This window comes from Pseudopipra pipra, chromosome 7 (genome assembly GCF_036250125.1).
Source record: "Pseudopipra pipra isolate bDixPip1 chromosome 7, bDixPip1.hap1, whole genome shotgun sequence".
NCBI lineage: Eukaryota > Metazoa > Chordata > Aves > Passeriformes > Pipridae > Pseudopipra > Pseudopipra pipra.
The window spans coordinates 16,287,739-16,314,078 of NC_087555.1; the positions used below are offsets into that span (position 1 = coordinate 16,287,739).

Genomic DNA, 26,340 nt, shown 5'->3' on the forward strand with positions numbered 1-26,340 from the left:
CAAATATACCTATGAACTTTCAGCATTTCTGTGGCCCTGGCACACTCTTATTTTGGGCAATCAATAAATGAAAAACATTTCATATCCGAGTGCATACGTTATGCCTGAGTCAGCACCTGAATTAAAAAAACTTGCTTTCTGTCGCCAAGTTGTGTATATGAAAATCCTTATTCACATTTGGGCTTAAGGCTACCCCTGGGGAGGGGCAGGCCTGTAATGCTCTGCACCCCTTAGCCCAGAATCCTGTAAAAGTTGATCCTGAAATCAAGCAGGATCTGCTGCTCGGGCTGGATCCCTACAAATCTATGTGGCCTGATGGGATTCATCCAAGCAATGGTCTCATGGGTCGAGCACAGAGGGTAATAGTGAATGGGTTAATATCAGACTGGCGACTTGTCACTAGTGGGGTTCTGCTCCATCTTAGGCCCTGAGCTCTTCAACATCTTTATAAATTACTTGGACATGGACATGGGACTGGAAGGGATACTAAGCAAGTTTGCAGACAATACAAAACTGAGAGGAGCTTTTGACTCCCTCAAAGGCAGGGAGGCCCTGCAGAGAGACCTTGACACATTAAAGGACTGGGCAGTCACCAACCATATGAAGTTCAACAAGGGGAAGTTCCAGATTCTGCACCTGGGATGGGGCAACCTCAGATGTAGGTACAGACTGGGGAATGAGATGCTGGAAAGCAGTGCCAAGGAAAGGGACCGGGGGGGTCCTGGTCGACGGCAAGTGGAACACGACTCAGCAGTGCCCTGGCAGCCAGGAGAGACAACCCTGGCCTGGGGGGCATCAGGCAAAGCATCACCAGGTAGTTGAGGGAAGGGATTCTCCTGCTCTGCTCTGCACTGGTGTGGCCTCACCTTTAATATTGTGGCAGTTTTTGGCACTACAATATAAGAAAGATATTAAGCTATTAAAGAGTGTCCAAAGGAGGGCAAAGAAGATGGTAACGGGCCATGAAGGGAAACCGCATGAAGAGCGGCTGAAGTTGCGTCAGGGGAGGTTTAGGAAGGATATTAGAAAAAAGTTCTTCCCCCAGAGGGTGGTTGGGCACTGGAATAGGATCCCCAGGGAAGCCTGACAAGAGTTCAAGAAGCCTTTGGATGATAGCCTCAGGCACATGGTGTGACTCTTGGGGATGGTCCTGTGCAGAGCCAGAAGCTGGATTCAATGATCCAATTCAGTATATTCTGTGATTCTGTGACTGACAAGGCATCCTGTCTGCCTTCCCTACACAGGGTCCTTCACAGAAGACCAAAAGAACTTTTCTAGCCCAATCTTAACCCATCTTTATACATTACTAGAATGAGGTCATACTTGAACCCTCACTTTGACCCAGACACCTTTTTAAAAAAAACAAATTAAAAAATATGCCAGATTGCCCAGAATTCATCTATGATGACCTTTGTTCTTGATTGAGCCTCTCTGAATCATATACAAACTCACTGCTGGTGTCAGAAAAAATTATTCCTCCAGTTCCCCCATTTTCTCGATCATGAGAATATACTTACTTTGTGTTACCCCTTCTGTGTGTACTTATATACCCTTGAACCTTGTAAACTGATCAATCAATCAATCAATCAAGACTCTTACTGGCAGAAGCCTCACTTGCTGATGCATCTGCAGAGCAGGTGAACCTACAGTTGGAAGGAGGAATTCTGTTCAAGAAAAAAAATGAAATTATGTAAAGACATAATGCTCTATTTTTATGGGGGTTTAATTGATTTTCCTGTCCCTACAACTCCAGCATAACTGCTCTCTGCTCCTAACTACCACCTTCTGTTCTGCCTCTCTTTGCATTGTCTGTCTCCTGTAGACCAAATGTGACTGTATGTTTGCCCAAGGACAGCTCATGCCTCAACACAGGGAGCAGACTCAAGGTAGCTTATTCATTTCTGTGTTCTGCAGTTTCTCTACTATTATCCCCACCTGGAGGGAACAGCAAGATATTTTTTTCCTATGCAAGATGGGTTCTGTTTTTTCAGAGTGGGTCTTAGCCATGGAACAGTAACAGAGCAAGCATCAGCTATATACAGTTGAGAATTTTTAAGCTTAAATACCGTATTTTTTCTTACATCATATTGATATTAACGTGGAGACCTTTTAAGAGTAAAATGCAGAGGACTATCCTGCCTTATATGTAACCTTTGAGGATGCAGAAGGCCTCTTGTAGTTATTAGGTAATTCCATAATGGTTTTTGTTTTATTATTAGATAGTTATCCTACATTATCCCTGCAGGAATATTGGACACCTGTAATTATGGAGTGTCTAAAGAGATTTTTCCAAGGAACTGAAAATGTGGAATTATTTCACTATTTTCAATCCAGAAATCTTAAACCATCTGTAGATTATTCTGATGTTTCTGTAATCCATGTGAACTGATATGATTTTAATTTGTTTCTTGTCACAGTCAACCACATAATAAAATTAGTATGATTAACCAGTCAGCTGAAGGGAGAAAAGAAATCTTAAGTGTTAACTGATTGGATAAACTGAATTAGTGTTTCACTTGAAAGGATTAAACCCACAATCTGTACCAAATTATACTGGTAATTTGTTTAATATCTTCTTAGTGTACAGGCCTCCTTGCTGAATTGCCTTTGAACTGTATTACGTTTACCTACAGATCTCTGCCAAAGAACAAGTGCAAGAATTTAACATATAAAAACCAGCAAAAGAAAATGCTACTGAAAAAAAATTACTTGCAAAATTCCACAACTTTCCAGCATATGGCGTATTTCCCTAGAAAGACAGGGTCTGTGCAATATAGATCCTGCTAAATACTCAGGTGGTAACAACTTATGGCACAAAATATGGTCCTTATTATATTTTATTTTTTTAGGGTGGAGTATGCCTATAGATTCTCTAGTATAAGCAAAACCAGCCAGTTCCCATACCAAGTTCCTGGGTATGAGGGCACTACCACTGCCATGCTGAACTCCTGATCTTGCAGTTTGCTGGGATACTGATGTCACTTGGCACACTGCTCGCAGTGACTGCTGTTCACAAAGCATTATGGCATTCAGAGATCACTGTGGGAAGGAAAGTAAGTTAAAGCAAGAAGGTGGTTTTCAGCAGACTTAGCTTCAGCAGAGATAGTTCCATGTTGGATTTTTTTCTAGTATACTGCAAGTGCAGTGAAAATTTTAAGTTAGTTCCCGAATTATATTTTCATTATATATTTTCAGTATAGGGGAACAATTGAATTAGCAGTGGCATATTTTAATTTTTTGCAGAAGCCCAGTCGTAAAATGTTTTAAGTTCCCCACATTTAAAGTATGTTTTAATTCTTGTGGAGCCATATCCTTCTGAATATTCCACTACTCTTTGTAGTGTCAGGAGAAAATTTTAATAAGAAGCTTCTAGAGGTATGTATTTTAATGGACCTCTGTGTTTATGAGACTTTTGTGTGTGAACAGTTACTTTACAAAATAGAACAAACTTGAAAAAAAATTTAAAAGGTCCAGGAAATGCTGTCATCTTTTTCTATACAGATATCTAAAACAAACTTTAGGGCTGTTCTAAACTATTTTCAAGGTCACATTAAACAGTCCATTTGAAAGACATGCAGCACACACTTGCTATCACTTTGCTTCCTATATATCACTCTTCCAGTTTACAGCTCAAGCAAACTATTGGAACCTCCTTCTACTCTCTGCTACAAAATAAACTATGATAATACATACTCATGGTCCATGCTACATACACAACCAAAGCATTTAAAACTGCACTGCATTGTAAGCGTTACATCAGTGAAAGGCTACAAGATGTGGAGTTCAACTGGTTTCTCTATGTCTCTTGGCTGACCTTGCCCCTCTTTCACCTTTATACAAGCAACATCTGTCAACTTGGTATGTGCTGCACAGCTGCTTCCTTTGTACCACTTCACTGCCTTCTCACTAGAGCCATGTTGATTATAAAAGGAAACACAAATGCAATGAAGGAACACACATTCTGGTGACTGTTTTATATGCTCTTCCACAGACTTACCTTTCAGGTTTTGGACCTTTGTTCATGGATGTGCAGATTACTGCAGATCTGTGTTTCATGTGTCCATCTTTAGAGTATATGAAATATCCCAGCTTTTGCTTCTTTGTAATTGCCCCAGTATTATTGGCAATACTTTTAATGGGCAGATGGATGTCTTAGCTGTGAACCATATACTAAAAAGAAATGCAAAAGTAGTCCTCTGGGGACAGATGTGCTGAGATAGTATACTTACTACCTATGAGAAGCAGGCCCATCTTTCAGCCAAAAGAAGTGGTCATTTGTTACATAAACATTACAGCATACAACAAAGCTAATTTCATCATCTAGTGTTATTAGCTTGTGAAGATGAATCTGGAAACAAACAAACCAGTGTGACCTAAGTAGGTTTAATGCTTCCTTTCCTTTGGAGGATGCTTCCCAAACAACTAATCCTTTTTTTCCAGCATCTGTCAGTGGGTGAGTCTGTGTGAGACAAAAGCCTTGTGGGCTTGCACATCCACCTGTATGAGGGTGCAGAACTGTAGATGCTGCTGTGCCACGATATCTGAAGAAAGGTTACAGAACAAAGGATTTGTCTACATTGCCCATGCTAATCTGTCTGATGGGCGCTGAAACACTTACCTCTCTATAATACTTCCTTCAGTCACAGACATATCTTGTTCCTAGCTTCTTCTCCTCACATTTTAATCTGAAAAGCAGGCTTGAACTGCATTTATTTTTGTCACTGACATTAGCTGTTCTGTGATACTGGGCAATTAATCAGTCTATGAAACCTATCACATGTGGTTGTGGTAATACATCACTTCCCAGGAAAGGATACTGAAAGAATTGACTACTATTATAGAGTACTCTCAGATCTTTGGATACAGAGTATAAACAGACAAAATGAAGTAGGTGTTTTTAGGGCATGCAAGAATTCAGTATTCTCTTTCATAATCACCTCTATGCTTATTCAGCCTGTTTTTCTTCCTGATATAAGAATATTTCCTCATCTAGTTTCCTATTTTTTTTTCACACATGTAGGCATAAAATAATATACTTGAGCAGTTTCCAGATACTAAGCATTTTAACAGACAGCTGACATAAAATATTCTTCTCATCAAACATAAAAAGTAGCCTGATCAATATTGTTGTACTAGGTCAGCTGATCAGCATTTAACTCTTGAACTAGAACTGAAAAATGGATGTGCTCTTGTGCTATATCACTTATATCACTTCAGTTTCTTTGACAGCTAAATATAATTCCAGGCTCTCTAAAATTACCTACTTAAGGAGAAACTTAAGAGACAACTGACACCTTAAATTTTATCAGCTAAAAAAAAATATCTCAATGCCTTTACCAGAACTTGTAGTCCACTTGCAGTCCACTTGCAGACTAACAAGTGTAACCTTTTGGGAATGTTTAATTATATTTTTTTTTCTCCATTGACTTATCAAAAAACCTGCTCAGGAAACCTGGAGTAATCATGAAATTTGAGCTAGTAATTAGTTTCTTTTCTTTACTGAAGGAAATATAGCCAGACAGTCACCAGTGAGAAAAAGCAACTACACACCTGATTTTAATTTGGAGGTTTTCTTTGTAATTACAAATGTAACCTAGTGTAGTCTAATCACAGGTAAAAAACCATCTTAACAGCAGATTCATATCTGTAGCATGCATTTATGTACACTTTATTAATTTGCTCTGAATTTAATATATCATTATTAATATGCACTTGGGATATAAATATGGGATATACAACCTAGCCTGTCTTTTACCTACTCTGCCTAAGTTACATCTTAGATATACCTTTCAGAAATAAAAAGTACAGTCTTAATACAAGACATTTGCTGCCCTTGAGTAAAATTAGACTCACCACTCAGTAAAACTAGAGTACCTGGGTTTGAATAATATTTCAGTTTAGTTTCTTTTAATTTGATTTAGTAATAATTACTTACCCGAAAAATAATTCTGCATATTGTGGTGCAGGAAAAGTCAATATTGCATACTTGTAGGTTTCTTTAACATTTAGGCCAGCTTAAATATTTAATGAGATCATAAGGACTTGGAGAACCGTGTAGCTTGATATGTTTGCCGTACAAAAATGTTGTGTATCATCACATCAGAACAGATTTTTGTACCAGCAGTGAAACTTGGAACAGCTTTCTGTGGGCAACTCCTTTAGCTGAGTCAGGATGAAATCTTGTCAACAGCTTCCCACACTGTCTCACTTCCCCACACCACAGCGCCTACATGTTTGTGCTTACGAAGAAGTATCATCTGTCTCTTGGTTAGATTAAATTTAAATATGTAATTTACTTTCATACTTAAAGTAATAGTTTTGGTACTGAATTAGTTGTCAGGTTCCTAGTGCTGCCTTACAGGCCTCTTGCACTCTATTCCTAAAGGTTTGTTGTGTTGATCTTTTTTTAATCAATTAAGTAATGATATAGAGCTTTTCACACTTCACTCACACACGGAAATTTTGCTGAGTCACAGTCATCCAAAACTGTTAGATTTGCTTTGCAAAGCATTCAGAGGCAAAGTACAGATCTCAACTACAAAAATGTGAAAGCAGAGCTGAATTTTGCTCATAGAATTGTTTAACAGGGAATATGTTCTCAGTGTGCCACCTGTCTCAGAGCATCGGTTTGGATGAGATCAGATGTGTACTCTGACACAAGAGAGAAAGCACTGCCATTCCTGAAAAAAGCTTTTCCTTTCCTTTGCAATTGCTTCCACTCAGGCAGCATTCCAGACTGTTTGAACACTTGTTCTTTTTACAGTGCCAAGAAATAACAAAAATCTTAATTTCTCCTCCCAACCAAATTCTCGTTTTTTATTACGTTTTCAATTTAAGGGTTGAACAACTGACAAGAACACACAATGGAAAAATGCCATACTGTTATTTTTCCAAGATGCCAGAAGGGGTGGGTGTCAATTTTTTTTTTTTTAATTTCCACACCTCTTTTTCAATTCTATTAGAGAACATCAGGAACTGTTTTTCCTACACCCTCTCACAAAACTTGGGGAGCATACTCAAGCTCCCTTTAATTACAGAGAGCAAGATGAAGTGAAAAAAAATAAAAAAGAAAAAGGCTCTTCCCAGCTGTAGCATGAAGATAAAACCAGAAACTGCCAAAAAGAAAATTACCTTCTTTGAGACTGCAGTTGATAGATCCCAAACAGATCTAAAGGAAACTGTGCAGAGAATCACATGGGAAAAGTTTTATAAAAATATTCCTCCAGTGGAAAAAGGTTAGAAAGGAACAGGGATGCTATTGAGAAGCCAGTGTTTCAGTGCTATTGCTGCCACTATCACCCACCTCTTCAAAATCAATCTGTACAATATATATTAAGAATTTTACAATTAACAGTCAGTTCACTTAACTAGTTACAAATAGTTCATTTAAGAACCATATTCTCAATGTTATGTTAATAAATCAGAACGCAGATGACAGCAGTTTAAACAGTGTACATTGAGATTTATTAGAACAAGCACTAATAGCAGCAGTGTACAGAGTGATGGAGACAATGTACTGTATGCACTGAACAATAATAATTATACAATTGCACTTCTTCAGAGATCTATTAGAAAATGCTTTTCAGTAAACAGTTTCCCAAATCTAGCATTGTTTGGATTTGCCTCTGAGGAAAAAAAATACAAAAAATATGCTTTATCTTTTTTTTTTTTTTGGTAAGGCATTAGCAACATTCATTGGCAGGCTACACAAGTCATTTGTACATGCATTATCCAATTACATTGCAACAGGTAAAAGAGCGTCATGTTTCCTCAAAAACTAAAATTGTGTGTGTGTTTTGGACATAATATCCTGGTAAATCTGACTTACCCTAAAGGAAACAGATGGCATCTTTCGTTACATTTTAGAGCACAACAAAAACTATAGCATAGCCAAGTTCACTTTTTATTTCCTACCAGAAGAGGTAGGACCTCCTTCAGCTGGACTTGATATTACGGGTATTGTGTATACCACATATATCACTGGAATAAAGTCTTAATTATTACTTTTTGTTTACTATTCCCCCCCACTACCACCTCCCTGAATCATGTTCCCAAAGGATGCTTGACTGTAGTCAACATTAAATATTGAATGAGCTTGGTTTTTATTGCATGAGAGGTAGTCAGTGTGAGGCCTCTTCTGCTCTCTGGATTACTACAACAGTACGTTCAAAACCAACATATAAGTGCAAAGACACACAGAAAGTGTTGCAGCTGGAAACTTAAAACTGTTATTTTAACTGTTTCTTTCTGGCTACGTTCAATCTCGGAAGTAGCCAGAGAACTCAATATACCAAAAAAAGCAATTCTGTTTATGTGCTGAAGCCTAGACGGAAGAGGCACTTTCTCACATTCATGCTTTTCTGGGCTGAGATTAGAAGTGTGCTCTTAGTCAGCCACCCCCTTTTCCACAAATCAGAAAGATCAGACTCCTTTTTTTGACTGGCATACAGTACTAGCAGCTCTCAACTCTGGCCTGGGACCATCGTGGGGAAAGTAAAGGGAAACCAGAAAAAGGGACTGCAAATATTCTTACAATTAAGCTTGCCAGAGTGAGACGTAATATGATGAATTGTTATGGTTTTAATGCACTGTTCTTTCTTCCAAATGTCATACCTAACTGAGCTTTGCAGAAGCATGAAGTTAACTTGTTTTTAAATACTACAAGCTCCAGAATAAGGTTCCAAAATGCAAGCGAGTCAAAGGAAAGTCAAATATACTGCTCTGAGTGGCAAGCAGTCAAACCAACTGAATTTCACACATTTTATCGTTCACAACTCGGTGCACATGTTCAAAATTAAGCTTAAGTGCATCTAGTTGAATACCTAGGCTTGACAGCACATTAGGCCTACAGCTGAAATAGATTTGGGCAGCTACATCATCCACTCACCTGGAAGCTCACTGAGTTCAATGGAGAATGGAGTACCAACAGCAGTTCAAGCCTTGTCTGTGTAAGTGCTCATTTGTTCAAGCATGTAGGAACTAAAAATCAACTAATATAAAGCCTGGTGTAACCAGGTAACCAGCTATATATTTTTCCTAGGAATGTCACTGTTGAGCATTTTTATTTGAACTTAAGCATCTACATCTTTTAAACTGATTTAAACTGCAATGTTCATACTAAGTAAGTAACATCGGAGGCCAAGCAGATGAAGCAGGAAAAACCTGATGTGCACTGCTGATTAACTCTTACAGTGAAAAAAGTCTACAGATTTGGAATATGCAAATAATATTCTTTCTGTATTATTCCTCAGCTACTGATGCATAGTAACCATAAGCAATAAAATGGTTTTCACCGGCACAACTACAGCCCATATCTGGAATCAGAATAATAAGATGTGATGTAAAGAAGAATCATCCTGAAGATGTCCCAAACTTGTGAATAGTCAAGCACGGATGAATGCATTTGCAAGAAATCAATCAAGATCAATCAACAATATTTTTTAATGTTAAATTACTGAATGCACTATGAAGGACTAAATTTATGCTTTTGAAAACTGCAATACTATAAGTAGCTTATATAATTTTCACTACAAATATTTGCAAATCAATATTCTATTGACTATTTAGAAATCATGGTACTGATTTTTTTTCCCCGTATCCTATTCTTCATCTCATTATGTAAGTCCACAGCAAACTTTTGAGCATAAAATTAAGGGTGCTGCAGGTGAGGTTTAGTATTACAGTGCTCAAAAATAATGCCTTCTGCAACATTTGGGTGGCTGGGTACATAAATACTTCTCAATGTCTTTCTTTCCCTTAAGTAACCCTTTTCTATTGCTTTCAAACAACAGAAAAAATTTTATCTGGTGCATCTAAAACTCAGACCCTTTCTCATTACAGTCTGTTATTTCCCTCTAAAACAGATACTGTCTACCCAGTACTGAAAAGTAGCACTGGTTCTATATGTTATGCTTCTAGAAAGCATCTATTTGCCTTTAAATTCATCTTAAAACCACAAAGCAAGTTTCTGTATGCCTTTCTTACTGACATAATAGCATAACCACAGTGGAAAGACTTTGAGAATCTCCTTTTACAAGTATGCTATGTGAAGAGGGGTACAAGGAATCAACAGATTTGGGATTTTTTTCAGAATGAGCATAGGGGCATGGGCAATCAGCAAAGAATGCTCTTCTAGCTATTTAGATTCTGACATTTTGGCCTGCTAAAGAATTGGCACAGGGCTGTTTCCCATCTGAAAGGCTGTTAGAAGCAAAGAAGCTCAGTAAGGCAATGTAAAAATGACAACTAATATAAACCTTACTCTTCTAGTGGCATTCTCATAATCTGAGCAAGGTAAAAAATGCTAATATTTACTACATTTCATAGACGTGCGCATGGGATCCAATCACACCAAAAAAGTGTGACATTATTCCAAATTTATATGAACTTTGTTGAAAAGTGAGAGAAAATACAAAATTCTTTGCTACTGAAGTACTAAGAAATCACAAATCACTAAAGAGTTAATTATACAGAGAAATGTAGATAAAGACCCAGAGAAGAGTCTTGCTACTGGTTACAACAAAGAAAATATACCTAATATCCTAACATAGAACTATCATAATAATCTCTCTAGATACCACAGTAGTTTAATTTTATGATGGCTTTTTACATACTAAATAAAAGTATCCTCTTCAGACAATCTAGCATTAAGAGATGAAGAATGAGTAGTTTGCTATGCATTTTGAGGAAGAAAATTACCTCAGACATCAGACAGTAGCAGCTTGATTTCTTAATTATTTTATAGTAAGTAACTTAGACACAAATCAATATACCAAGAAGAATCCCACTGGAAAATATTTCTTTTTGGTCCAAGGATGAAATTTTACTAGTCCACCCTACGAGCTGGAGATTTAGCAAGACATGAGCATTAGGTGCAAGACAGAAGCACCACTCTTTATGTCTGCAGAGTTCGAAATGTGGTTTAATTTTTAAAACTCAAACTTCACATGTGATTGATTCTCAGTGAGGAAAGAACAAGTAGTTTAGAAATAATTACAAAGGAACAAAACCAGTGTCTTTGCTAATTAGAGTGAAAGCTTGACTAAGGTAGAAGTTGTCATTTTGCATTTATGCCTGCATACCAAAATACACTCATCGGCACTTATTTTTCTGCTCAGTCAGGTCTTCTGTGAGACTTATCTGACAACAAAATTTACTGTGATCTGAATTTGTTATACTATATCTCAACCACTAAAGAATATCAGTAACACTTATTTTAAGAACCAAATAGACCTATTTTCTAACTTTGAATTGTAGTGACAATTTTCACGGTTGATTTCAAGACAGGTGACAAAGTGATTTTAATATATTTATTGTGATCCACTCTCAAAATATTTTATAAAATATTAAGCAAATACAAGGATAATAGAAGATCTCACCTGTGGTTCTTCCACACAGTTAAATGAGCTATCCTGAATTTTCTTTTGCCTGGAAAATACTGAGGATTAACCTTGCATTAACTATGTTAATGTTACCGTAATATTCCTTGTTCAGGTGAATTTAACAAAGAAAGAGAGAGCATTCAGCACAGGACTAATAGACAAGAAATCTGAGTTTGCAGTCCTGACTCTAACACTGATTGTTCTTGGTGGACCTGACAAATCAATCACTGGGACACAAGCGCAATCCTAGGAAGTGATGCTACTTCAGAAAAAGACGTTGCATGTGTGGCTGCACCAACTGGCACAAGGATGAAGAACAATAGTTTTGGTTGAATATTTCCCAGTGTGTGTGCTGCTCTTGTATAGCACATCATTTTGATACTCAGATAAGTTACCCACTTCTGAGTTTTTGAAGGGATTTCCTCACCTCTTCCCATTTTGCATGCCTAATGTTCTGGGCCAGCAACATTATACACTGGCGTAAGATATCCCCCTTTCATCAATGCAGACCATTAAAAGTAGCAGTTAACATGGAAAATATGTTTTAGTGTTTCACAGGAGACATTTGAATCATTGCTCCAGAGTACCAATAAGTAGCTTTACCATACTTAAATGGATTATTCATAGGTCAGAAAGACTATATTACAAACTGCTGATTATATATTCAGACTTTACGGTTTCCTTATTTCTAAAATATGTAACTCTCTTTGTCCACACTACCAAGACACCTTCAGCCAAATGCTGGCTACAGTCATTTTTTATTTATAAAAGGAATAAGAACTTCCCTTCAACTTCACATTAATTCTGAGCAAATGTCACCAATCTTCCCTTTTTTCATGCTGTCATGGATCAGTGGAAAGAAAAATGGTATTAAGATAACCTGCCTGAAATGGATGCAACAGCTCTGATGACATTTTAATTTGTAGAAGTTAGAAAACTTTCCATTTTTTTACATCTCACATGGACAGCTTCTGTGACTAGTTTCACCATTCTCCATTGTCATCTCTTCCCTTTCTTTTCTGAAGTTTGTCAAAGATTGTAAGGAAGGTAAAAAAAAAAAATCAAAGATATGAGGGGTTTATAATGCCACAAAATTTGACAAAGGAGAAGGCTGGTATATAAAACACAAGTACAACAATATCACTTTTTAAACTTGCAAGAGACCATATAAAAGTCCTCTTATAAAGAGGCTTTTTAGTTTAGTGAAAGAAATACATAGTTTACACCAAGCAAATGAATGAAAATATTTTACATACCCTAGTTTAAAAAGCAAATAATGCATTTGCTTTTGTAAGTAGACTCCTTACAATATATAATACAAAAATAAAGTAAATTGCTGTAAATAAGCCATTTCTCTGACTTTACTCAGATTTGCAACATTCTCCTAGGTTCCAGTCACTGTTCTAATTAAACCTTTATTAACGTACTTAGTCTAGATTCTTCTGTTAAAAAAAAAAAAAGAAGAAAAAAAAGAATAAGAAAAAAAGACCTTTCTTAATGAAAATACTGAGTGGTATCAGAATTATCATAAAAGTAACCATGCATGGTAAAGTAGAAAATTATACTACTTTTTATACTAAATATATCTCGACTTCTATCAATATATTTACTAAAGAGGAAATTCAAGTTTTATACAGTTTTGATGACTAATACTTAATGACAGAAAGAAAAAACAAGATAGTATTTTTCACCCCAGTAGCTGCTAAGGTAAGCAGTTGTGACATAGTAAAATTTGTTAGCTTTCTCCCAGGTCTGTGCATAACACACGGTTACCAGTAAAGCCATTCCAGTGTTTCTTACACAATTTTGTCAATGTTAATCTTATTCCACCAGGTGAGCCAAACTCTCTAACTTAACCCCTACTGTAATTTTAGCATATGAATACAAATACACTTTCCTTCCAGGTGGATTTAATCTGAAAAAGTCTCTTACTTTCATTATGCACTTCTATTATTAGTAATGACATCTAAAAGTATTAATTCCTCGGATTACAACTGCAGTCAATGGCATGTTAAATAGCTACTGTTTATTGTTGCACCAGACAATGTTTAAAATTCTGTAAAACAAAGAGACCACACAAACCTTCCCTATACTAAAATAGCTCTGCCAGTGAAAGCAACTTTAGCAAAATAAAGAGAATTGGTACATTCAGCCCTCCTGGTTATTGTGCAATTGCAAATGAACCTCTGTTCCCTTCCTTTAGGGTATTTCTGAAAATTCAGATTTTTTGAGACAAACTCAATGCAAGACTGGCTTTGTGCTGGGCTCCAGTGCTGAGAGGTGAGAAAATTATGTGACCTCCATTGCAAACAGAGAACATGGACACAGCCCAAATGCAAACTCCTCACCAGGTGCCCATGAGGGCAGAACCATCACTGGCTCCTAGTGTGCCCTAAAGTTTGTGTAATTTGCTTCCATAAAATGCCGACAGCACTCAGTAGGGAATTAAGGATAATATCTTTCAAAACTGTACCATGTATATGCACTGTAATACTTGATATATTCCTGGCATGTGCTATTCAAATAAAACCCACAGATGCCATACAACATCATTTGGAGTCAGAAGTTCAAAATGAGGGAAAAAAAAGGGTATTGTTATTTGTGAGATGAAAAGATACTATAGTGGGAATTGCACTTTTAAAGCTAAATATAAAAAAGTTTATTTCATGCAACTTACATCTGTCTAAAATTAGAATGGGTATCTAGATGACTTTTTAATCACAGTGATACTGTATGAAAATCAACTCATATTCAAATAGTCTCTCCCAGTGAGATAACAATTTCAATATGCCGAAAAATCTACCACCTTGTTAATACTGATCTAAAATAAGAATGAAGCTATTTAAGTCTTTGTAAGACATTACATTCAACGAAAATAGCTATTATTACCAATCATATCCACAGTTCCAGAACAGGGAGGAAATTAGGGTACACTTTTAAAATATTAATTGAAAGTACAACTCATTATCATGAAATAAAAGCATGAAAGTTGTGTATTTTGTACAGAAATAAGTGTTTTGAGAAAACACAGGGAAAAAAGTAAAGGATATGTCTTTGAAGTGAAAGTTAGTATGTCTTAAATTGCTTAAAAGGTTTTAAATGCCAAATGATTACACAGATTTTCATCACCTACCAAACCTATAGCAATTAAATCTACTGAGTTGGATAGTATTTTTCATGCCTTCCAAAAGGAAATACTGCCTGGACGAATGAAGAGATATGGGCTGAAAACTGTCTAAATGCCCAGGCTTGAAGGGTACTTAATGTTTTATGCCCCGCTGGCAGCCAGCAACAAGGATGGCCCTGCAGGGATCAATTTTGTGGCCCATGTCAATCAACATCTCACTAGTGAACCAGACAAGGACACAAGACTACATGCTAACTAGTTCACAGATGACATTAAATAAGGAGGATGAGATGGCATGCCAAATGTAAAAAATAATTCAGTGATAGTATCTCCACTGTTCACCAAGTTTCAGTCTGCATTGCAAATAATGCCATTCACAAAGCACTACCAGAACACTGTTAAACTAATGACCTTCTTTCTGTATTTAAATTAAAAATTTGAGGACATGCAGTTCTGTCCCTCAAATGTACTTGCAGTCATACACACATAATGCTTCCTATTATCACAGTGAACTGCACACAAAGACTGGAGCAAGAGGTGGACAAGAGTTTAATAGAGTTGGTTTTAAAGAAAGCAACACAGAATAATTAATTGCTATTTTGGGCACAATGTGCAAATTTGATTCATAGTAATGTTATTAAAGCAAGTAGGATGAAGTTAACCAAATATTACTTAAAAAACCAAACTTTGATATATTTTCATTTTCTTATAATAACAATTGCAGAAATAAAAAAATGAATAAATCAGACTAGGTTCAACTAGGAAAGAAGAAGATAGCATTCTTTGAATAATTTAAAGTTTTCTTTGGAAGAAGTCCTATTCATCTACACATAGCTTTTTTTATACCAAATATTGATAAACAATTCATCAGCATTCACAATTCTTAAAAAGCCTACTCAATATTTTCTTTAGGCTTTCATAATTCTTTCCATTAACAGAACTGCATGAAGACATTGGAACTGATCAGTAGCTAGTTGCCCTGCTAGTTATTTTGTCATATAATCAACAGGGAGAACTAAATTAAACAACCAAAGTAATCTGAGTTCTATAGGGAGCTGACCTTGCAAAATGAAGAAGCATGCTGAGAGCTGGGCATGTGTGGTGATCCACGGTGATCAAGCAGCTCTGCTGGCAGGATCACATACTTATCTAGTAATTTTATTTTAGGTCTCAGTACTGGAATCAATCTTAAATAGAAAAATCTGTGTGCACTAGGTATGCTGTGTATGGGCAGAAAGAAATACACTGTATATGCATGAAATCTAACCTATCATCGATGGCAGGATATATAATACATGTATAAATGGAAGACTAGATCATACTATATGGAACATAGTTTTTATCTAATAAATTTTTCCTTCTATTAAAATCTGCCCTCCTACTTTTAACATTCAGAGATTTTCAAATAGAAAGTGCCAAGCCTTCTCCCACTTGTATTAACTGAATCTTAGCAACATGTAAGAGACTTGGTTCTTAATCAAAAAATATAGAACCACTTTATGGAAGAATGTAAAGTATAATTTTGCACAAAAGCTATTTTGGCAAAACAAGTAGTAGTTGTTAGCTACAACACTTGGAAGCCTCTGCCATACGCTCAAATATAAATTTAGATAAGAAAAGTGGATGGGGAAAAAACAGAGCCAGGAAAGTAAACAGTGTGTGTAGCAGAAAACAGTTGCATTTACAGTACTATCCAGCTTCTGGAGAGAAGCCAGAGACCTTCCCATAAAATCCTTCCGTGCTTTTAACACTGTTGCAAAGCTTCAGGGATTTCTAATTGTGTAAACAGTTATGGGAAAATGAGATTAACTGTGACGTCTATGTCCAGCCAGTGCTAAAAGTGATGACTGCATCTCAGCATGAGTCATTTTAGAATATGAAGTTTCTGACTAGCAATTCATATGAATTTAGCAAAACTGTCTCAAATTCAACCAGCTATGAGTTTCTTTTAAGTCTGATTATACAGTCAGCATCCCAAAGCTAAAGCATGTACAGTAGATCTCATTCCTCTGAAATACATTTAGATGTTTGGTTGTCTTTTGATTTTAAATAATGCAGCTCGTCCAATATTTTTATTATGATAAAATTCTAATGCTTTAAAAATCTGCCCTTCACATAAGCCTAAGCATAGATATTTTAAAATTACTTACTGTACATCTTCATATTTTGTTAAGGCATGAACAATGGCATATGAATGGGAACAGCTTCCAGAAAAGCATATCTTTTTGACAAAGGCCAGTCCAAGCACATCACATCAAAGGACTAACCTGAAGCCAGAAATGTCAGTGTTGTGACTCAAGAGTTTTTAACAAAAATAGTTGAAACAAAATGGATGTTTTTCTCTTTTTCTTCCTTTTTTTTTTTTTAATTTAAAGTGTATTACTCTGAATGTCTGTTTAAAGCACCGATTGCAGTCTTGCGCTTACCACCTCTTCTGAGTGACTTTGGATAACTCATCTGCTTCTTTTGTTCTGAATTTTCAGCGTATGAAACTTTAAAAGGTTTTTGTTCCTTTTTTTTTTCTTTTTAAATGGCTGCTGCAAAATTAAAAAGATCCAGAAGTGGTCAGGGGCCTGGTCTAATGCACTTTCAAAAGTCCATTATAAAGATGAATATAAATGTGTATGATACTTTTTTTCCGTAGACCCACAAACCACGCTTAGCTATAAGAAACATATTGTGCATAGTTATTTTTTTTTTCTTCAGAGTGATATGTTTACTAGATCTACATTCTCAGTTTACCAGAGTACGGGAATGTCTACTTTACTAAAGCCAGGATCCTTTCGCAGTTCCCAGTAGGTTTCATTAGTGACCCAGGCTTCTCTTTGATTAGCATCAATAACTTTTCTGTAGAAAGGGAAAAAAAAAAAAAAGAGAGGGAAAAAAGTTTTGACCATAGATCTCTACTCTTATGCAATGTAAAATCAAATTTCACACCTCTCTGATCTAACCAATATTAAATACGATTTTATATTTCTAAAGGACACAAGAACAGTCAGGGGGTTAAAAACAAAAATCAACCTCTACTTATATCAAAAGTGGAAGATAGAGAAAACAGTCTGCAAACAGATTGCAAACCCGTTGTCTGATATGTGTGAACAGGTCTTAGAGCCATATGAAACCTCTTTGGCCATTACAGATTCTGATTATGTGCAGGGAATCATACAATAGATGTAGCTTGCAGAATGTAAGCCTTTTACCATTTATTTTTTTTGTCTCCCCTGTATTTTGCTCACATTATACTACCACTGCATCAAGCACATTCAGTCTTTTCACTTTTGATTCCCCATGCTAAATATCAGGCTATTTGGTATGACTATCCCTTGTTTCAGAAGAATGCTTAATGAAAAACCAACAGACAAAAAAACCCTTCCCTTAAAAATAAATAAACTTTAAGTGTATACACATACATTTATATATATACATTTTAGACATACATATGTTCTATGTTGTTGTTCAGGCCACACATTACTTGGTTTATGCAATGACTTAAAAAAATAACCTAGGTAAATCTGAGATTTCAATATTATACTTCTATGTCACTTCAAAGTTCAAAAACATTGGCCAAGGGGTTCATTTGGCTTGTACAGCTGCTGTCCATTGTGAGAAAGTGATCTTTCCATTATGAAGCTTTAAACTATGTAAAAAATGCTTCACACAGAGATCAGGTATCTAATTATGTTTCTTGAAACTGCAACTTTCCAAAGTTTCATGATTAACAGACTAGGCTGGTGGTAACTCTTGTAGTACTTTGTCCAGTTACACTATGGAAAACAGAGACTTATCACTCAAGTAAATAGACTCACTTAAAAAATTTGGGTACATATTCGATGCCATTTTCTTCCATGTACCGCCTCCGAGCTCTCTGAAGTTCCTCTATTCTTTGTTTCTCAGATGCTGCTGCTTCTATATTTCCTTCCTCCAGAAGCCTGTAGGAATAACAGCAGGCCCTATAGCAATCATTCAGTGTCGACTACAAGGGTTTTTTTAGCACCAATCACCACAAAAGGCAAGCAGAAGCCAAGTCTGCTGTCTGTGTTGTACCTACTTTCAGATCTAGTCTGAGATGTGACTTCCCAGCTACATGTGCCTGACCTATAGCCTAAGGCATACACTTTCTTCAGTAACTTCAGCATATCACAAATGCTAAAGTACTATGAACTGAGAATTTGGAGGGAATTAGTGTTGCTTCCATTCATAGCAGGAGGGCATGACATTCAGAGCCTGTCTTTCAGCTTGTTAGGAGAAATCTGCCCCAAGATTGCACTGTAACTTTACCATAGAAGAAGCTTTCTACTTTAACTCAACTGGGTAAAGCAGAAATTTGATTGCAATACTGTCTTCTCTACTAGCAGAATTCTCCAAAGCTTAATTCAGACTGCAGTGAAGACACAGACAAAATTCCAGACTCAGCCAAACCCAGCCTTAAGCCCACCAAATATTAAGTGTATAAATAAGCGTTCTTGCCTTTGATCTGGCCTGAAGCGGGCATCTGTTGCAGGAAGAAGATCTTTCAATAAAGGATCTAATTCATTCAGCTCAATAGCAAACCTTGTGAAGCCATAATAACGTTCATAATTGGTTGGCATCGAGCCTGTATGCATATAAGAGAAAGAAAAGCTTTTTAAGCTATAACTCCAAATATGCAAGAGATTCCTTTCCTTATTAAATTTTAACAGAAAAAAATAATATATTTTACTCTTACAATTAAAAAGCATCAAAACTAGGTGGAACAAAATTCACTAAATATTAATTTCAACTGCCTATCTGCAGAGGTTGTAATTATATGCTAATAGACTAAAAATTTTATGATCTTCACTTCTTTTAAAATAAAAATTAGTGTTTTCAAGATTTTCAAGTTAAAAATAATTTGCTGTTCCCCAGAAAGTGGGCTTAACAAATATCTGTCTAAAACCTGACCTTAACTGATCTTTAGAGTTAATTTTGGAACTTACTGCTCACTCACAGACTGATTCCACTGTCCAACACCTTACTGCACTATCAGCAAAGTAGACATTGCAGAGCAGGGTGCAAAGCAGGGCTCAAAATACTACAGATACAGAGCAGGATTCAAAATACTAAGAATAGTGACAATTCCTGGATAATGCATGTATGAAAGATACAGATGCAAAGGATGATTCATTCAACCTCAGCACCTCTAAGCAAGCAGTAAGGAAGTTGAAATTAGATCTTAAAATCATAGGCCCTTACCATCTCTGATGACCAATTCTTTAAGCTAATAAAACTAATAAAGACAACAAACTCAAACTCGTATTTGTTGAATCCAAGTGAGTTACCTCACTCTCTGTGAGAAGGCAGACTGGCCAGCCCAGACACCCGTTTTTTTTCTTAATTTTATTCTTATGTTGACCCTAAGAATCCAGTCTGACCTGGAGTCAGACTGTGATGTAGAAGATTATGCCCTGTAAGAACACTTTCGTTTACCATTATTTTAAAGTCATGTTAAGTTCTTGTTTATTTGTCTAGCCAGGAATTTTAATTTCTCTAGCGGTATTTTGTGTACTTGAAGTGAAGGCTAAAACAGCTTTACATAGTCTAGGTTTACCCCACAACACCTGCTGGAGTTTCTCATGAGCTTCCTACCTGGCCTCCATATGCATTTGGCTGAAGGTGCAACTCCACAGTAAAGGCCTTCATGCCACTTTCCAAAGAGACGATGAACCACTTTCCCTTCTTGATCTATCACAACACCCTGGACCTCATTTACATTTGAATTCCAGTAGTTCACCTGCAAGTTTAAGCAAAAATTACTAGTTCGTGCTCTTTTTCACTCTACCCATTGTACCAATACACATACTGTATGAATCTTGCTACATGGCACCCACAGTCCAAATTTTGTATTGGAACAGCTCACTGGGAACCAAGACTACCAAAATTCAACAGTCAGATGACCTAAATATTAATTGATTTAGTATATGAGAAACCCTGAATAATTTTCTACGTGGTTTTGGCATAAAAGGATTTAAATTATCTGCGCATCTGGGAACTACATTGTCATTCAATAACCCAAATCCCACATAATTCTGTGAAAATGACACTTTGCCAGTCAGAGCCAGCTAACTCTCCTCTTCCTATATGAAGAAATACTCGTACCTGTAAGGAAATCCTCTGATGGGTGCCACGCACTACTGCTTGCAGCAAGGAAGACATTCAGCCAATATTATTTGTTATTTGTTTCTTTCTATTTCTCTTCTCTGTTTTGCTTTTCTTAGACACATTTATTTCTTACACCTTCATCTAAGAGCCAGTTGCCCGTTCTCAGAACATCAATCAAAACACAGATTTCAGATTTATGGCAACACTCCACTGCTAACACTGCAATGGTATAGATGTCTTTTGTTGCAATATGGAGACAGACATTTATATGGAAAATAATTGATAGTAATAAATGATAACATAGCTATACAGAGTTCTATTTTTATATATGGTCGTTGCCTCAATATTAAAATACTATGAACCAAAGCAGCATTATTTAATCTAAAGAGATAAAATATTGACCAACAAATTCTAGTAAAGGCAGAAGTAAAATAGCACAGTAGCACACAGTGACTTTGTGTTTTCATTGTGGTAATATAAAAAAAAAAATGACATTTGATTTTTAATCTGAACCCAGGAACAGTATAGCACACAACTATACAGCAATGGAACACACTGATATCAAAGATTCAGTGGAACAGAATCAAACCATTTGACATAGCATTTTCATCTGACAATTTACATATTTATGAAAACTGATAAGATAAAATGTGGAATGTGGATTTCAGGAATACTGAAGAAATCAAAAACTGATGTATGCTTAAATTATGTAATTATATAAATACAGGATATGTATTAGGATCCATATGTTACCTTGACAAATGTGAGTTTACAAATACAAATACTGCTTTTTGTGTTTCTGATAGTTATCTCTCCATAGTGCTCTATCCATCTCCTTCCACTAAGAATATTATGTATGCAAGTAGTGACTTTGTTCCAGACATAGTAGTCTCCGTACCTAAGAACAGATTAAAAACTAGTTGGTAACATCTATTAATCATGATCTTTACTGACAAAAAAGTAAAACATTGCTCCATTATTGTAAATACAAGACTGTATTGCTCATAAATGTCTGCATAGCTTACAGTAATGAAGTACTGCTTCTGGGTACATTATTAATCCTCCTTAGAGAAGCTCACCTAAGCTCCTGTGCAGAGAACTGCAGAATGGTGCTATGAACCACAAATCAAGACATTATGAACCACTGAAGCCCTGCATGGAATATTCACTGTCCTCACACTAAAGTGCTTTGGCCACAATTCCTCTAGGGGTAGGATGGTGTCTCACAGACCAACATATGGCTGAATTGAGGTTATAAGCTGACAATATAAATAAATCACAAACAGAACAAAATAAATATGAAAAGAAGATCAAGGAAGGGAAGGAAGCCAGGAGCACATTGGTGCATCATCCCTTTCCCTCTGTAACAACTATCCAGAGCCAGAGGATCTCTAATGTCAAACAAGAATAAAATGAGGGTATTATTATATTGTGCAAAGCACATTCTCCATCAGAGCTTCAGAGTCTTACCTGCAGTGAAACTACTACTTCTCACTACTCTGCCAACATCTGAAGAACATGCTTTAGTTTATCTACATTTTGAAAAAAGGACTTATATGGCCACTAGTGGTTGTTCTGACAGAACACTTAGCAACACTGAGAGCTTTAGGACAGTGCTAGCTGCTGACAGTCCTATACAGCAGCCTTGTTCACTACTGCACATATAAAACATGGGTTCTCTCTCCTGAAACATTTCTATCCCCCTCTCTCCATGGCTTTCTAGAGAGTTTGCATATTTTTCCTACAAAAAATGAAATGGATCTTCAGGCTCAAAAATGCTTCAGTAACCCCACCTGAACACTAAGGAGACATTTGAGCCAGGCACTAACCCTCACCAGTATAATTCATGTGATGTCTGTATACCTTTTCCCCCATATTCACAAGGCAGTACAAATTAGATTCCAGCAAAGACTGAAAACAAAAGGAGAGAGGACAGTAGCTTACTTTGGAAGAGTCACATTCAAGGTTCCAACTGGCAGAATTTCCATTGATTTCCCCCAGAATTTGTTTTTCCACCTGATATCTGAGTATAATAGTGAAAGATTTAAAAAACTAAAATGACCAAAGTCTCCCCCTTGCAGTGATCAGTGTGACACGAGAGATGATCTGTGCTAGACTACCCGGTTCAAAATAGGACAGTAGACAGTATCAATTTCCCATGATAATACAAAAGAAAAAAATACTAGAAAATTACATTAGGTCAGAAAAACTAAAGATAAGTTTAATTTTCTTCTAGGAATCATGTCTGTGCTACATTATTGTCAAATCCCTCATAAAGACATTCAATATAAATTAAAGGCATATGTCAATAGATACAAGGAAAAAAATAGTTATTTGTTCAAATGTGTAAAAAGAACTGCTTGCATTTATAAGAAATAGTAACTTTCTTGGTAAAAAGCTTTTAAACAGAAAAGTAAAAACAGACTGCAAATGACAAGGGAAGTTGTAACACATCTGCTCACTCTTAAGAATGAGAATTTGGAGTGAAATCAGAGCATCAGTTTATAATATGTTACTTCAAACATAAGCAGAGAAATTTTGAGTAAGTTCCAAATGCAAATCTCAGCTTGTAAAGACAATGCTTTTACTTGACAATCAAAAAGGAGTTACACTTTTAAATTAAAAAAGTATACCTTGCCAAAACACGAAGTTCTTCGATTCACAGTGACAGGCCGAAATTGGAGGATGGTGGCTAACCTGGAAAACAGTTTGGCTGAGTTAAAAACATTTAATTTTCATTCCTGAGACAGTACAATTGTTATTGAAATATGAAAATACTAAATAGCCCCCACTCTTCATAGCCTATGTGTCTATGAAAACAGAGACAACTTAAATGTTTGTACTTAAAACAGTTCCTTGCGATTACTACAAAAACGTATACCTTCTAGCATTTAATGAAACTCACTCATACTAACAATATTTATTTACTGCTAAGAAAGCAAACCATTCTAACTAGAAATAAAAAATGATATTATTCTATAAAAATGAAGAAACCAAAATATGAATCTAAATGGGAGTTTCTATCTAGAAAAAAGTTTTACCTGCTCTGAGAAAAATCTAAATCCTTTGTCTTCTCTAATACATTCATAAGTTTCTCCAAGCACAGGGTTAAATGGCTTGCTTCCTGCTCTAAAGTAGGTAGAGGCATAGCCTGATGCTGCAAAAGCAGCTATGAGAACCTGTGAAAATACAGACAAGCACGTGAGAATAGGCAGAGATTCTTGTGTACATGCCATTACTATATGGTATCACACAACTCAGTCTACCCAGACTGAAAATTGGATTAATGAAGCATGCCTGAGAATGGAGCCATGCATCCCAGCCAAAACTAGCATAAACTGTATTCCTTTTGTTGATATAATTTCTTTTTATTCATGGCCTCATTCAGTCTTTCAACAGTCCCTTAAAACTACAATTTGTACATGACATTGTTTTTCTACCTTCGACCAGGTCTGTTCTGCAAAGAGAGAGCAAGAGAGGACCCTGCCTGGACCTCCATTCAACAACTCCCTTTTCAATACAGACAGAAGTGCTACACTAAATTTATTACCATGCGTTCATAAGGATCATCTGTTTCAGCAGCCTTGTCCAAGAGTTCACTGTATTCCAGCTCTTCACAAAGATGTTGCAAGGTATTCAGAGGTTCATTTAGCTCAACTGGCATGGATACTTTGGAAAGATCTTTGCCAATGTTATTTCTCAAAATATTCCACAGATTGATGTTACTGGTGTCAGGGCTGGGAGCTGGGAGACAAGTTCTCCGTCCATTTCTGAATGCGCCTCCTGTTAGCTCACCATTAAGAACTGGGAAGGGAAAAAAATATTATCGTAAGAAAGAACCAGATTAAGAAAACTAGACTTCTCCATCGAACCAATTCATTGCCAGAACAAGCAAGCCCAACTTCACTGTTTTCAGCTGAGTTGGTCTTGTACAGACATGCAGTAATTCTGGTACATGAGCATAGCAAATGTAATTTTCCAAAGTTTGAAACACTATACTTTGCCGAGAAATGTTGTCTGCAACACTGGTGTTGTCCTCAGATATATTGTCGCTCACATCACTGATATAAGATTCATCATCAGAAGCCTAAAACATAAATAAAATATCAATTTACTCAAATACATATAAAATATACTGCCAAATTAGACAAAAATAGTAAACTGAAACACAAATATTCAAAGAAATAATCTGTACTCAATTAGAGCTTTTAACTAAATCAGCTGGATGTTTCAATCAGCCCATACTGCCGATGCACTAAAGGTGTCAAAACAAATGCTACATTCTCCTCATGTTTCTGACTTTCTTACTATGAAGCCAAAAACAAATATTAAATTTGCAAAAGGTGGCTTCAAGTGAGATCAAAGATGAACAAAAAAATTGACAGCATAATGTGCTAGGGATGGAAGGTGAGAAGAGAGAGTCCAATTTGTGCTCTTTAAAAAGAAGCAAACGATAAAACGCAGCTTCTGTTCCAGAAAAAAATTATATAAATATCAACCTATCATTTTGCAAAACAAGAATCACACTGGTGTTAGGACTGGTTTTAAGAATTGTTTTAAACAATAATTTTTTCCAGAAATACTACTTTTTTGTCTATTTCTCTCATTACAGAGATTATGTGTATAGGAGAAGACTGTTGTTTGGGGTTTTTTTTAAGAATATTTTAGAATCTAAATTTAGTTGACTGCATAGTCAGACATAACTGTTCTTGTCTATGTCATCCTTATGTGGAACTAGAAAGGACATGCTCTGAATATAAGCTACTGATACAAATAACTTTCAACTCAGTTTTACACTTCAGGGAACATCTGCACCTCGTCAGATGGTAGTCTCATGTTTATTTATCTACATCTTCTAAGCAGCATTATATAAAAAAAAGTAATTCAGTAGTGGTAGCAATACCTAAATCTGTCCAACAGCAAAGCTGCAGTGTGCTGTCATAGCCTACCTCATTTTCTGATGAGCTGGCAGATAAAAGCACTTCCTGTGCATCAAAGAACTCTGAAACAGATTCAGACATAGAGAGCCTGCTTTCATTAGAAACTTGCTGAGACAGTGGCAAACTGACATGAATTTGTTCACCTGTCTGTAAATAAAGCACAGAAAAGTAAAATTATTATTTCTAATATACAAGAAATATGCACAGAAGGTGTAAATCACCTGACTAATTTTTTTATGCCAAATATAAGCACAGAGAGTAAAGACAGCATTTTAGTAGTACTGTGTGTGTACCTAACAGATGAGACTGAGAATTACAAAACAAAGCGCATTTTGAACAGAGAGATACATGTCCTCATTTGAGGCCTGCTCAGCATCTACTGCTAAGTTTTAGTAGCATGAAATTGCAGATTTAATTCTCTGTTGAAAGGAATGATTTTGTGGACAATAGCTGGATTGTGTCAGACAAGTTCAAACATGAAATTCAGATGAAAGGACACCTGGTTATAACAAATTACATCACTGGGACCTAGCCTTGATACAACCAAAATTTGAATATAAATTTTTATAAGGTCAGGGAGTTATAAGTTACTTTCCAAATAAATGACCTGGTGAACCAGTTTAGTAACAATGGTTGTAATGTCTGAATATTTAGGAGGATGGGTATAATATATATTTGTGGGCTTTTATTTCATGTTTGTACTCCAAATCTCATCTGAATTATGCCATTAACACTGACTCAATACTACTAAAGGGAACAAACTCTCTATGGCTAT

At 36.2% G+C, this 26,340-nt stretch overlaps 1 protein-coding gene across 6 annotated transcripts in view; it reads right to left on the bottom strand.

Moving 5' to 3' along the window:
- Nucleotides 1–7,441: 7,441 nt before the first annotated feature.
- OSBPL6 (oxysterol binding protein like 6) overlaps nt 7,442–26,340 on the bottom strand; it is a 98,158-nt gene continuing 79,259 nt past the window's right edge. For all 6 annotated transcript variants that reach the window (XM_064660728.1, XM_064660731.1, XM_064660733.1 and 3 more), the window contains 11 exons: nt 25,575–25,712; nt 24,625–24,712; nt 24,176–24,429; nt 23,667–23,804; nt 23,259–23,322; nt 22,570–22,648; nt 21,379–21,523; nt 20,113–20,257; nt 18,976–19,102; nt 18,315–18,437; nt 7,442–17,355 (listed from right to left, as the gene is read on the bottom strand). In XM_064660728.1, the coding sequence (XP_064516798.1) occupies nt 17,247–17,355; nt 18,315–18,437; nt 18,976–19,102; nt 20,113–20,257; nt 21,379–21,523; nt 22,570–22,648; nt 23,259–23,322; nt 23,667–23,804; nt 24,176–24,429; nt 24,625–24,712; nt 25,575–25,712 (1,410 nt within the window). In that variant the 3' untranslated portion in view covers nt 7,442–17,246. The remainder of the gene's footprint in view (nt 17,356–18,314; nt 18,438–18,975; nt 19,103–20,112; nt 20,258–21,378; nt 21,524–22,569; nt 22,649–23,258; nt 23,323–23,666; nt 23,805–24,175; nt 24,430–24,624; nt 24,713–25,574; nt 25,713–26,340) is intronic.